The sequence below is a fragment of the Podarcis tiliguerta genome (genome assembly GCF_965153285.1).
Source record: "Podarcis tiliguerta genome assembly, chromosome: 7".
Lineage (NCBI taxonomy): Eukaryota > Metazoa > Chordata > Lepidosauria > Squamata > Lacertidae > Podarcis > Podarcis tiliguerta.
In genome coordinates, this window is record NC_139540.1 from 84,345,045 (window position 1) to 84,358,076 (window position 13,032).

Genomic DNA, 13,032 nt, shown 5'->3' on the forward strand with positions numbered 1-13,032 from the left:
ACCTACTGCACATGAAAATAGGATGAGCCTAGCCTTCTCCCTATCTCCTTTACATGATAGTTTCAATATGTAGTGAACTATGTGTTTTTATAGATGTGCACAAGGTTTTGTGAGCCTCCACCAGCAGTCCAAAGTAAGAGACAAAGACAGATCATCTGATGCATCAAGATGAAGATTTGTTGAAAGAAGATACTTCACAGAAGGATCACATATAAAGTACAGTGGTGCCCCGCAAGACGAAATTAATTCGTTCCACGAGTCTCTTCGTCTAGCGGTTTTTTCATCTTGCGAAGCAACCCTATTAGCGGCTTAGCGGATTAGCGCTATTAGCGGTTTAGCACCTATTAGTGGCTATTAGCGGCTTAAGGGATTAGCGGATTAGCTGCTAAAAGGCTATTAGCGGTTTAGCAGCTTAGAAAAAGGGGGTGGGGAGCGAAAAAAAATCTCAAAACTCGCAAGACATTTTCGTCTTGCGAAGCAAGCCGATAGGGAAATTCGTCCTGCGAAGCGCATTGAAAAACGGAAAACCCTTTCGTCTAGCGGGTTTTCCGTCTTGCGAGGCATTCGTCTTGCGGGGCACCACTGTAATAACTAAAAGAAGGGGGAGCTGAAAGTAATAGAAAGAAGACTGACATAGTTCTGAATACAATGAGAAAGCAGAGGCAGACGGGAAATATAGTCTGATATTAACAAAACAAAAAATCATGTTAATCTAAAATTGTTTGCTCACCTGGACTACAATTAAGGCTTCATTGTTCAAGTTTAAATCTTCACCAGGTATGATAGGATCCTTTGCTTCACAAGCTTCTTTATTGCTCAGAGTATTGGAATAATTTGCCTTTCTAGAGTCTGTAGTGAGAGAAACCTCCTGGCAGTAGGAGTGCAGAAATGCTCGGACTCCGTCAATCCCCACAAACTGTGAGATAGGAGCGCCACTGAAATTCACACTCCCCGTCTCAAGCAGCTGAGAATTTCTCCACCTGTGCAACTTGATGGCCAGTAAGACAAGGAGGAAGATAAAGAACAAGCAGGAGACAAAAGCCACTGCAAGGACCAGGTAGAAGGTGAGGTCAGACGGAGGCTCTACAGGAACTGAGATGCTGCTCAGGTCTGAGAGGATTGCAGGGATAGCGTCAGCCAGCACCACGGTCAGAGTGGCTGAAGCAGAGAGAGGTGGCTGCCCAATGTCCTTGACTAAAACCACCAGGCTTTGCTTGAAGGCATCTTTCTCCAGAAAGAAGCGGGCTGTCCTGATCTCTCCTGTGTGGAGCCCCAGAGTGAAGAGCCCTGGCTCGGTGGCCTTGATCAGCTGGTAGGAGAGCCAGGCATTCTGGCCAGAGTCCGCATCCACAGCCACCACCTTAGTGACCAGGTAGCCTGGCTCTGAGGAGCGAGGGGCCAGCTCTATCCCCGTGGAGCCGTCGGTGGGAGGGGAGGGGTACAGGATTTGGGGAGCATTGTCATTCTGGTCCAGGATGAAGAGAGTCACTGAGACGTTGGAGCTGAGTGATGGAGAACCTCCATCCTGGGCCTTTACACGGAACCGAATGTCTCGAAACTCTTCATAATCAAAGGAGTTCAGAGCATATATAACCCCCGTCTCAGAGTTAATGGAGAGGTAGGAGGAGAGGCGGGAGTCACTTCTTTGGTCGTCAGTGATGGAATATGTTATTCTGGCATTTTCTTCCCAGTCAAGATCATTTGCTCTTAAGGAAGAGACCATAGCTCCTCTTTGGTTATTCTCAACAAAATAGAAAGTATAGTCTGTTTTTTCAAAGAGGGGTGGGTTGTCATTTGTGTCTAAAACATGGAGTGTGATAACTGTGACTGTAGAAAGAGGGGGGACTCCATGGTCAGTAACAGTGACAGTAATATTGAAGACTGACACCTGTTCCCTGTCAAGGGCACCATCAGTCACCAAACTGTAAAAGTTATCCATGGACTTCTTTAGCTGGAAAGGGAGGTTGCTAGGGATTGAACATGTGATTTCCCCATTGATTCCTGAATCTCGGTCTTGGACATTTAAAATGGCAATTACCGTTTGGGATGGTGAACTTTCAAGTATGGTGTTGGTGGCAAAGTTAACTGATAATTCAGGTGCATTGTCATTCAGATCCGTGACAGATATCACAACTTTTGATCTGTCACTCAGCCTTCCTCCATCTTTGGCTTGTATCTCAAATGCATATAAAGATGATTCTTCATAATCAAGATTCCCAATAAGGATGATTTCACCTGTTGTGGAATTTAACAGAAACATTTGGGAGTCTCGCTTTGTAATTTGTTGGAAAGAGTATTTGATGTCTCCATTGATTCCTTCATCCATATCAGTCGCTCTCACTGTCAAAAGTGTAGACCACTTGGGGATATTCTCATGAACACTCACTTCATAGAGAGGTTGGCTGAAAACTGGTGCATTGTCATTTGCATCAATAACAATGATGTGGATTTGTAATGTGCCAGATCTGATGGGATCACCTCCATCAGTAGCTGTGAGAAGCAGATCGTAAGCTGATTGTTCCTCTCTGTCCAGTGATTTTTCCAACACAAGTTCAGCAAGTCTGACACCATTTTCTTCTGTTTCCACATGCAAAGCAAAATGGCTGCTGCCTGTGAGGTGATACCTCTGCACTGAGTTTATCCCCCAATCTGGATCTTGAGCTTTGGGAAGAGGGATCTGGAATCCAGGTGTAGATGCCTCACTGATTTCCAGCTCCTGTTCCCTTATAGGGAAGTGGGGAGCATTATCATTTATATCTGTAATTTCCACTTCAATTCCATAAAGCTTCAATTTGCTTTCAACAAGAACCTGAAACTTCAACAAACATTTCTCTGCCTCTCCACAAATTTCCTCTCTATCTATTCTCTCAGATATCTGCAAATGGCCATTGTTGGCATTCAAAGAGAAGTACTGAATCATACCTACAGGGTAAACAATGCGGAGTCCATGGTCTGGGAGCTGCTTGCCATCCATTCCCAGGTCCTTTGCAACATTCCCCACGGAAGAGCCTTTGTGCATCTCTTCTGGAATGGAGTAGTGGATCTGCCCAGAAACTGCCCTCCAATAAAACATCATGAAAAGGCACTGGAAGATTCCTTTTCTGCAATTCCACAGCCTCTGAGTTCCTTCCATCCTTGCAGCAGGTTAAAGGCTCTTAGATTCTGGTTCAAATGATGCTGTATCCAATTTTTTTCTAAGGAAAATGCACTTGCATTTCTTCTTTACACTGACAAGCAGCTTGTTCCTTCAGATATTTTGTGCTTGTGTTTAACGGAAAGGCAACTTCAATTGGGCAGGATTTCACATTTCTGCTCCGTTCTGGTGAACAGTGACACCCAGAGGATCAAGCCCAAACTGCAAAAACCTCACTTTTGAAAATTAAATAAACACCATTTCACTGTACTACTGCTATTATATGCAGATATAGCTAGGATAACTATTCTTTTTCCTTAGAATTTACCCACTAAGGCTAAATAAGAGTGAGGACTTTTGTTTCTGTAATTGAAAAGGAGCAGGAAAGACTGCCCTTCCCCATTACTGGAAATTCTGGAATAAATGTTATGAATCTTTCTCAGCAATGTTTTCTGCTGGCTTTTCTAAGGGAATATTCAATAGATTTTTTCTTGATGGAGTAACAACACTAGTAAACCACCAGTACATCCTTGTTACCTCTGGCTCTTCACTCCTCTCAGCTCCTATTTGTTCATTCACATCTCTAGGCTGTTTATCTTCAAACTGAATTTTTATTTTTAGGTAAGTGTTACATAAGCCCTACTTGGGCATACACTTTCCGTACATGAGCAAACACCTGAGGAGAAATATGGAGTGCTTCTTAGTCCTTTCCTGTCCAGCATTTCAGCTGTACACAATCTAGATCCTTCCATGAATTTGAGGACCAAGGTATGAGGTGGGGAGCTTGCTCTACTTGTAGGGGCCCCACACATGATTTAGAACTTTGCACCATCATGTTTTCTTTGTTTTCACTTGACGAGATTGTTCATATAGGGCTGTACTGGGAAGGAGATGTATATCATGAATGCCCCAGTTCAAATCAAACTTCAACCATGAGTTCATTAGTTGTCCTTGGGCAAGACTCCCTTCCTCCTCTCTCTCTGGTTGAGTTCACACAGCAGTTTCCTCCATTTCCCTAACTATTAACTTCTGCATTATATTCAAGTTTTCACATGGCATGAAAGCCACTTCATTTCCATGTTATTTAATTGCAGAAAAAAAATCCATTTGCTGCTCCCTTAAACCAGAAAATAGCAGGAGTAAAGTGATGAAATTTGGGGCCGTATACATGGGGGACTGAATACATACACAGCTAAGGGTGGAATAGTGGCAATGTTCTCCAGTGATGTTCATTGTTGCATCACACCACACACACTGGAGTGAATGAAATTTAGTGGAACACAATATATTGCTCATATATTGATATGCTGATATATAGGTCAACAATATACACATAACACAACTGGTACTGCAGTGTGAAAGCATCACTGGAAAACAGAAAAGAAGCACTAGCGTTCTGGACAGGAAAACTAATGCAATATTTGCCATATCTAAATGCATCCTCTCTCCATCTCATCCACAACATGAGGAAAATATTGCTGATCTATCTTTCTGGGTTATTGAAGAGTTACAAGGGAATATATATCAACCATTTTCGACACTAAAGTGCCCTATGAACACCAAGGATGACTGTACAGTGCAAAGAAGTCCATGTCCTCCCTAATTTATTGCTCACATTGTGCCTAGAAGACAATAAAGCCAAGATGAATGCTATTAAAGCCAATTATTATTACTACACCACTTCACATTACAGAGATAAAAAGAAGCAGGAAGAGATTGGTGGCACATGCAATGGGGTGGAGCTGTGGAGCCACCCTCCAACACTAGTGTTGTTGCTGGGGCTTACCTGGTCAGGGCTGGGCTGACACAACTGTGTGGTTGGGGCTGTGCAGGTGCACCAGCAGCCGTGCTAGATGTTCCCACAGTTAAAAGCACATGACTCCAGCCTCACTGCTGCCCCATCCAGGTAGGCAACAGTGCGTGGGGGTGGGGGGTGGGGTGAATTTACCAGCTGTCCATCACCATGCATGTCACTACTGCAGGTGGGTAACTTTCAATGGCAGCTTATGAGCTTATGTGTGACAATCAGTTGTCAAGCTCAGAACAAGCATTATTAAAAACTAGCATGTGATGACCTGTTAAACAGTAGAGGTAGATGGTTGTCAGTCATCTTTCTTGGAGAGCTTGATGGTCTTCTGCTTCTTGTTGCACAAAATCAGCAGGACTACTAAAACTGCTATACTGAATTTGCTGAATGCTTTCCCCCAGAAGAAGAAAATCAAGAATCCGATCCACTAAGCAATGCCATAAAAGTTTCTTTCATCTTTCACTACAGAATATGCACTGGCAACAAACTTTTTGACACATTAGGCACAATCCAGCATTAATGTATATGAAGCAGCAAATACAGGGGTATGCCGCTTGTATGTCCTTGCCAGATTGCCTTTCCATGGGAAAGCATTCCCAGCCAAAGAGGTGAGAGGTCATCTAACATTGTTATGACTCAATAGTCATTTGTCACCTATATTACTACAGCATGGAAGCATGACTAGAGATGGTATAGGTAGAAATACTAGCCACATGCACACTCACCTACATACATACTGTTGACCACAACTGTTCCAACTGGTCATAATTTCTAATCATACATTACAAATGCTCTTAGCTGTTCTGACTGTTAAGCAAAGGGGGAAGGAGATTTTGGGTTCATGATGCAGACATATTTGGGTCAGCATATAAGTCAATGCAGGGACCACTGTTTTTCCCTAATGCTCATTGCCTGTGTTTTGTCTTTCTAGTATATAGTTTTTGGAGGGGGGGAACTGATGCATTTTTAATTTATTTAAAATAATTATATAGTCCCTGTCCCACACTCAGAGAATATCTAGGTTGTGTATAATATCACATATAAGCACCAGTTCAATGCAATAAAATGCATAATAAAATACAGTATATAATACTGTTGTCAGGAACTTAGTGCAGTTGAACATCGATTGCCAGCACATACTAGGTCACATAGATACATTTTTAAATGTTGATGGAAACACTGCGCCGCACATTGCTATTGAATTCAAAAGGGCAGACTGTTGCACCACAGAGAATGCCATCCTCATGGTTGCCAGAACATGTACTGATGCAGGTAATGAGACCACCAGGAATGTCCCCACTGAAGATCTTGGTGAACAGATGAATTGATATGAGAACAATCATTATCTTGAACAATCTTGCGCTAAGTTATTTTAGAAAGGATGAGGTAAAATGTTGGAGAATTTAGGAGTGCTTCATTAATCTTTTGTGATATATTGGGACAGTTTCCTTTGGGAGGTTGTGGACTCTCTTTCCTTGGAGGTTTTTTAAGCAGAGGTTGTATGGCCATCTGCCATGGATGCTCTAGCTGAGATTCCTGCATTGCAGGGGGTTGGACAAGATGACCCTTGGGTCCCTTGCAACTCTATGATTCCATGAGAGACAGACTACTTGCTCCACTCATTGATCACATACAGGCTGTGCACGAGCTCTTTTCATTCTGCAACCAGCATGCAGTCACAGGACCTGAGGGGTGCTTGTACAATTGACAGCTTCCACCAATACTTCACCATATAATACATTGTGCTTTTCAAATCAGACCCAACTTTGTATGAGCTTTAATTTGTTTTAATCTATTCTGTTATGATTTTAACTTTCTATGTGCTTTAAATTATGGTTGTCATTTAAAAAATATTATTTTATTCATATTTAATAATATAAACGTTTAACAATGTAGAACATTTCTATACTCTCAATCTGAAAAATACAAAAATACAGTTCTCCATTGTTAAAACTGGACAAATGTCCATCAGTTATAAATTATAACTGTCCCAAAAATAATTAGGAAAGGGAGACTTTTGCAGATCCCATACCCGTCATGGCTCTTACATGGCTTTGCGGCAAGATGTAAATTCCTCAGCTCTCAAGTCGCTTAACCCCCATCCGAGTTCCCAGGAGCTGACTGCTTCTTGGTCTCTTGACACAGAAAACAGCTTTTTCAAAGCAGCAGAGATTGATCTCTTGTTCACTCATTTTTCCAAGATGAATATGGAACCAAGACTTATGTCTGGCTATCATCAATCACCATGTAATTATATCTGTTGGCAGAAAGCCAACAAAATACGTTGATTCCGCTATTTCCTTCCCCACAGCACATAAAAAAGCCATTTCCTTCCCCACAACACATAAAAACTTCCTAATATTTAATTTAATAGTTTAATAATAAGGAGAATTATGCCAATAACTAAAAAAATTGCAAAAAATATTGAAGAATATACTATGTAGGATGTTTTGGTGTTTGCTCTTCCATATATATTTTTAAAGAGAGAACATTAAAACAGCTACATATTCAATATTAGTTATGTTGCAAAAGAAAGAAAGAAAGAAAGAAAGAAAGAAGCACTGACTCCACTCAAACATGCTATGCTGTGTATGAAGAATGGCAGACAAAATTAATGGAGTACGCAGAATTGGAAAAAAAATGACGGGAAGGATTCGAAACCTGTGTTACCAGATACTCACAGAAGATTGGAAGAACTATAAAAGCTATTTGAAGAGCAACTGTAATCAACAAATTACGCTAGTAGGACTACAAAAGGTTTTGTAAGGAGAAATATATGAAATATTGCAAAGTAGAGAAAGAATAGAGATATTATGCTGTGGTCCCAGCTCATCACCCGAAGTCAGCATGACAATAGGCATCTAGATAATTTTGACAGAGCCTCCTCCATACTGAAATGGTGCCCCTCAACAATTGCTGGAAAGGCCATTCTATTAGCTCAGTACTACTCACTACCTACTTCCTTCGTGACATGGCCTAAATTGTCTAGGAAGCCACTTTGATAACATCCACTATTAACAAATAAACTCTCAAACAAGTGATAACACACCTAATCCCCCCCCCCCAAATCATGCAATATAACTCACCGTGCTGTCATTTTCTTTTTCAGAAATTAAATTGCCTCCACTAACCATCAAAGAAATGTCAGAGCTGCCATTGCAAAGGATGTTCTCTCCTATTTGGACTGTGGGCTGCAGGAAAGTCAGCTCATTCCTCCTGGATTCAGAAGACAGACAGACCTGGTAGGAATAAGGCAAAGTTCCGTCCTCATAATTGGGTGGGAATATGGCACCAGCCTTTGAATGGGGGTCAGGAATAAAGCACTGAAGGAAAGTGGGGTTTCTTGACCTTCGAAGCTTCATCAGAATGGTCAGTATCACCGTCACCAGGAACAGAAAGGACACCAAGGTCAAGGCCAATACCAAATAAAACTGTAGATCAGACTGATACTCTGAGTCATTTGGTTGGGAGTTCATTTCCGGAAGAGCCTCCTGGAAGTTCTCAGCAAACACCAGGCTCAAAGTCGTGGTGGCTGAGAGAGGAGGATGCCCATTGTCCTTCACCAGGATGACCAGCCTCTGCTTCACTGCATCTCTCTCAAGTAATGCTCGGACTGTTTGCACCTCTCCTGTGTGGGAGCCAATGCTGAAGAGTGAGGGCTCTGTGGCCTGCAAGAGATGGAAGGAGAGCCAGGCATTGTGTCCCGAATCAGAGTCCACAGCCACCACCTTCGTCACAAGATAACCTGACTCAGCTGACCGAGGCACCATCTCAAAGAAAGGTGAGCCCTCGGTTGATTGTGAGGGGTACAGGATCTGCGGAGCGTTATCATTTCGATCCAAAACACATACTGTCACTGTGGCACTGCTATTGAGTGGTGGAGAACCTCCATCTTGGGCCTTCACTTGAATCTGAAACTCCCTGAATTGCTCATAGTCAAAGGAGCGTTGGGCATAGATGATCCCGCTCTCAGAATTAATGGAGACATATGAGGAGAGAGGCAGGTCCTTGATGTTGCTGTTAAGGATGGAGTAAGTGATTCTGGCATTGCGATCCAGATCTGGGTCAGAGGCCTTGACGTGGAAAATTGAAGCTCCAGATGGGTTGTTTTCTGGAACGTAGGCAGTGTAGGTTGATGTGTCAAAGGCTGGTGGGTTATCATTGATATCTGAAATCTGTATTGATATGGATTTGTGTGTGGAGAGTGGAGGTGTGCCTTTGTCTGTGGCTGTGATTGTAATATTATACTCGGGAGTCCTTTCCCTGTCAAGGGCACCATCTATGAGGAGCTTGAAGTAATTACTCGAAGATGAGACTATCAGGAAAGGTACAAGTTCCTTCAGGTGACAGGTGACTTCTCCATTATCCCCAGAATCCCTGTCCTGAACTTTAATAAGAGCAATCACAGCTCCAGATGTGACATCTTCCGGAACTGGGCTGGACACGGATGTAAGGATCACATCTGGAGCATTGTCATTCTCATCAAGAACCTCAATCTCCACATTGCAATGTGCCACCAAGCCTCCTCCATCACTTGCCTGAATTTTCATCATATATTTTTGTCTGTCCTCAAAATCAACACTTTCTATGAGTGCTATTGTTCCGTCTCTGGGATCCAGATGAAACTTCTGCTCGGCTGTTTTTGGGATGTCTCTGAAAGTGTAAATGATCTCAGCATATGACCCTTCATCACTGTCAGATGCTTTGACTTGAAGCACAGAGGTTCCTTTGGGTGCACTCTCCTTCAGGCTCACTTTATAGATTGTCTGGGTGAAAACAGGGGCATTGTCATTAATATCAACAACTGTTACCAATATGTTGGCTGTTCCAGTTTTTGAAGGTTCTCCACCATCCATGGCTGTAAGGACCATGTTATGCATCTGTTCCTTTTCCCTGTCCAGTTGTTTCTGCAATATTAGCTCTGCATATTTGCCACCATCATTGCTGTTTTGAATTTCTAGTTTGAAATATGGAGTGGAGCTCAATTGATAATTCTGGAGGGCGTTCATTCCGATATCATCATCTTCAGCATTTCCAAGAGCAAATCGAGTTCCTGGCAGAGTAGATTCACTCAATTTAAGCTCAATATTTTCATTCCGGAAATGTGGGGCATTGTCATTGATGTCCTGGATTAAAATATTTACGTGGAAAATATTCAAAGGATTGTGTGCCACAACTTCTAATTCGAGGACACAAGTGGATGATTCCCCACAAATCTCTTCCCGGTCCATCCTCTCATTCACATACAGGTTGCCATTTTGTTCATTCAGATCAAAGAATTGCTTTTCTGATGAAATACTAAGTTTGCGCTTTGACAGCTCTCTGACATCCAACCCCAAGTCTTTAGCAAGGTTCCCCACAAAGGAGCCCTGCTCTGCTTCCTCTGGAACTGAATATTGAACCTGCTCAGACCCCACCTGGCAGCAGAACACAGACCAGAATATGAACAGAAACAGTACTTGCCTCCTGGTGATCTCCCTTGTTCTCTCTGCTTGTTTTACTTCCATCACATCCATTGCCTTTCCTGATTTCTTCCTGCTTTCAGTATAGTTTGCAAGACTCCCAGTACACTTATGTCAGATAATAGAAATATTCTTCTTTTCAGCTGATCCTTGGGAAACTGAGAGCTTTCCTTTCTTGAGCAGCTTTTAAAATAAAAGCATTTCCTTTCTGCTCAGCTGAAGTGTTAAGAGAGAGAGAGACTGCTCCAAGAGTCTCAGAAATGCTGAGCCATGGCTGCTCCCACGTTGTCCAACAGTGACACTCTGAGTCCACACGGGGAACTGTTTTTGCTATTTCTATAATTCTACATGGAATTTTATCTCTAAAGTAGGCAATTGTTTGTTATATAAGTTCACCTTTAAATGCAATCAGAAACAAATTTCTTCTCCATCACTTGTGTGCATCCTCTTCACTTCCCAGTCCCTCACCATTCAGCATCATTACTTTATTTTCTTTCCTTAAAAAGAAGTGAAGAAAAACCATAGGAGTAGTAGAGACGGGATGCCTGTTGGTGAGGAGGGCTCATGAGATATAGAAGGTTTGTTTCCAGAGGCTTCTAATAGTGGTCTTCTAGATCATTTAAGGAGTGCAATTCCTTGTAATGGTACACAGGGTTTGTCAATGTCTCCTTTTTGGATAAGGAGGCAAAGGGAACTACACTTGACAATCTCTCTGGCAGGAAATTCCACTTCTGTGCATGCTCAGGAACATTATTTCTGGTTCAAGGTTAGGACTTTCCTACCTCTGCCCATTGACGGTTACTACCAGCACCCCACACAAAAGTGATTTTTTTTCACTTGAAAAGGGGAAGAAATGGCAGGGAGGTTTAGCTAACGGTACTGATGAACCCCATTTATACTTGAAATTAATTCAAAGAAAACTGGGTCCTCACTGAACTAAAGTGATTAAAAAACATGGGAGAGCTTATATTTAAAAACTTATGGGACCTGAACTAAAGCTAGCTGCACTCTTTATAAAAGAGTTAACTATTTCTAGCACCATTTCCCCAGAAATGTTCCTAAGTGATAAATCATTTCCAGTTTCTCTCATACAATTTTGTATGAATCAAAGCATCCCCACCTCCGCTCCAGTGTAGTTTTCATTCTGCAATGAATGGACTTCCAGGACATTGTCACAAATGGTCACCCCAACAATATCTCCAAAGTTCAGCCCCTACCACTTACAGCTGTGTCAATAACTTGGCACAAACCATATAATGTTGTTTGGGGACATCTCTCCATCCCAGGACAGTTTTCTTGTGAGTTTCTTAATGGGGTCAGAAACACATCCCACAAATAAGTGTTGTCCAGCTTGGGATGTTTGGACATTGTCAAGCACTCTTCTTTTGACACCACAGACTCATATATTTTCTGGGATTCAAAATTCTACCCTCAGCTTATATTGCAAATCTCATTGGGGCAGAACCCCCCCCCCCAAAAAAAAAGTTAGTGTGTTGCTGTTTTTTTCTGACACAGGGTGAAGGTTCCAAGTTATAAGGAGCATAACGCAACCAATCTTATATGCAATTGCTTGCATTTTTTCTTTTTTATTCCCAGAGTCCCCTCCCCAATTAGGTCTCCTTATCTTATCATTCTAAAATATACAAACATCAATAATATCTCAGTCAATAAAGAGTTAAGTAAAAGCATAACTGCTTTTGGAAAATGACATAATAAGCCTTTTGGCAATGGGAATATCAATATCAGCTTTCTGGAGGGAGTGCAGTGGAAAGGGGTTATTTACTATCAGAGAAGTCCCTATGAAGTACCATGGACATGCAAACAAGTCCACCAAAGTTACTTGCTGACTAGATGTTTGACTATCCTATCTGTCCATACAGACCACAGTAGGTATTTGTAGTGTACAAACTGCTTGAAAGAAAAAGAAAAATGAATCAGTTTGCTTCCAGCTTAAGAGCTTGTCTGCCTGAATGACTGGAGTGGACACTGACTTGTCATAGGCCTCTAGTTTCTAGTGCTCACGGAGCTAGTAAACGTATGTCTTGCCAGTACCGAGATAGGTGGCTGCTCACATTTATTGATATACTAGCTGTCTATCCATCCATCCCAAAGTTTGGAAATATCATGCAGAAATGAGATAAAAACAAAATACAATAGTCAAAGCTAAAACAATTAAAAATGCACCAAATCCATCCGTAAATTAAACAGGAACCCACATACTGAAGTCTTGATCAACACTGGTCGGGAAATACACTTCCACATAAAAACTAGGTGAGAGGAATAAAATTAGGCTAATAACTGTCTCCCAGGCATGATTGTCTGCAATATGTAGGGAACTATGTTTTCTTATAGAGGAGCATTCTGTTTTATGAGCCCCCACCAGCAGTCCGAAGTAGCACGAATGAGGCAAAGATTGGTCACTTAATGCATCAAGATAAAGATTTGATGAAAGAAGGATCACATACCCAGAAGGATCACAGAAGGATCACATACCCAGTGATGACTAAAAGAAGGAAGAGCTGAATGGAATAAAAAGAAGACTGACATAGTTGTGAATATAATGAGAAACCAGAGGCAAATGGGAAATATATTCTGATATTAATAAAACAAAACAAAAAAATCATGTTAAT

At 41.8% G+C, this 13,032-nt stretch overlaps 2 protein-coding genes across 2 annotated transcripts; both read right to left on the reverse strand.

The window, feature by feature from the left end:
* Positions 1 to 590: 590 nt before the first annotated feature.
* On the reverse strand, positions 591 to 3,435 carry LOC310681144 (protocadherin gamma-A6-like). The gene has a single exon (XM_083448660.1). The coding sequence runs from the start codon at positions 3,131 to 3,133 to the stop codon at positions 713 to 715; it is 2,421 nt and encodes an 806-aa protein (XP_083304786.1). The 5' UTR covers positions 3,134 to 3,435; the 3' UTR covers positions 591 to 712.
* Positions 3,436 to 8,008: 4,573 nt separating this feature from the next.
* Positions 8,009 to 10,917, reverse strand: LOC310681134 (protocadherin gamma-B1-like; the record flags this gene model as incomplete). Its single annotated transcript, XM_083448650.1, has 1 exon — positions 8,009 to 10,917. Exon 1 carries the CDS (start codon positions 10,454 to 10,456, stop codon positions 8,009 to 8,011), a length of 2,448 nt encoding a protein of 815 aa, XP_083304776.1. The 5' UTR covers positions 10,457 to 10,917.
* Positions 10,918 to 13,032: the final 2,115 nt, after the last annotated feature.